At 64.0% G+C, this 450-nt stretch overlaps 1 protein-coding gene across 1 annotated transcript in view; it reads right to left on the bottom strand.

The window, feature by feature from the left end:
* Positions 1-450, bottom strand: part of EMH_0031830 (uncharacterized protein) — a gene marked incomplete at both ends in the record, with an annotated part of 10,325 nt that overhangs the window by 3,765 nt on the left and 6,110 nt on the right. The window contains 2 exons of the mRNA XM_013494570.1: positions 25-205; positions 442-450. Of these exons, the coding sequence (XP_013350024.1) occupies positions 25-205; positions 442-450 (190 nt within the window). The remainder of the gene's footprint in view (positions 1-24; positions 206-441) is intronic.

Genomic DNA, 450 nt, shown 5'->3' with positions numbered 1-450 from the left:
GCCCATGTGGCTGCGCGGCCCCACATGTCGCTCCACTCGGCTTCATCAGCAGAGCCGCAGCAGCAGCAGTTGCTGCTGCCGCAGCAGCAACACCAACTGCTGCTGCTGCTGCTGCTGCTGCTGCTGCTGCTGCTGTGGGTGTAAGGGGCCTGCAGCGGAGCCCAACTGACGCAGCAGCTGTCCTGCACTTCTTTTTCCTCCCAGCCTGAGGCATCAGCAGCAGTCTCCTCTGGTGGGGAGCTGGGCATAGGGGCAGCCCCTTCACTGAGGCCCTTCGGCTGGGCTGCTGTTGGGGTGTGCGGCGTCTGCTCTGGTATTTTTTCTGCTGCTGCTGCTGCTGCTGCAGCAGCAGCAGCTGCTGCTGCTGCTGCTGCTGCTATGGAAGGCGTCGCAGCTTCATGCAGCACTGGTGAGGCCCCCATAGAGGGGCCCCCGCCATACAACCCAGGA

Source organism: Eimeria mitis, genomic scaffold, assembly GCF_000499745.2.
Source record: "Eimeria mitis Houghton genomic scaffold, Emh_scaff1204, whole genome shotgun sequence".
NCBI lineage: Eukaryota > Apicomplexa > Conoidasida > Eucoccidiorida > Eimeriidae > Eimeria > Eimeria mitis.
Note: the sequence above shows the minus strand (reverse complement) of the source record. Positions and strands in the feature narration are given on the sequence as shown.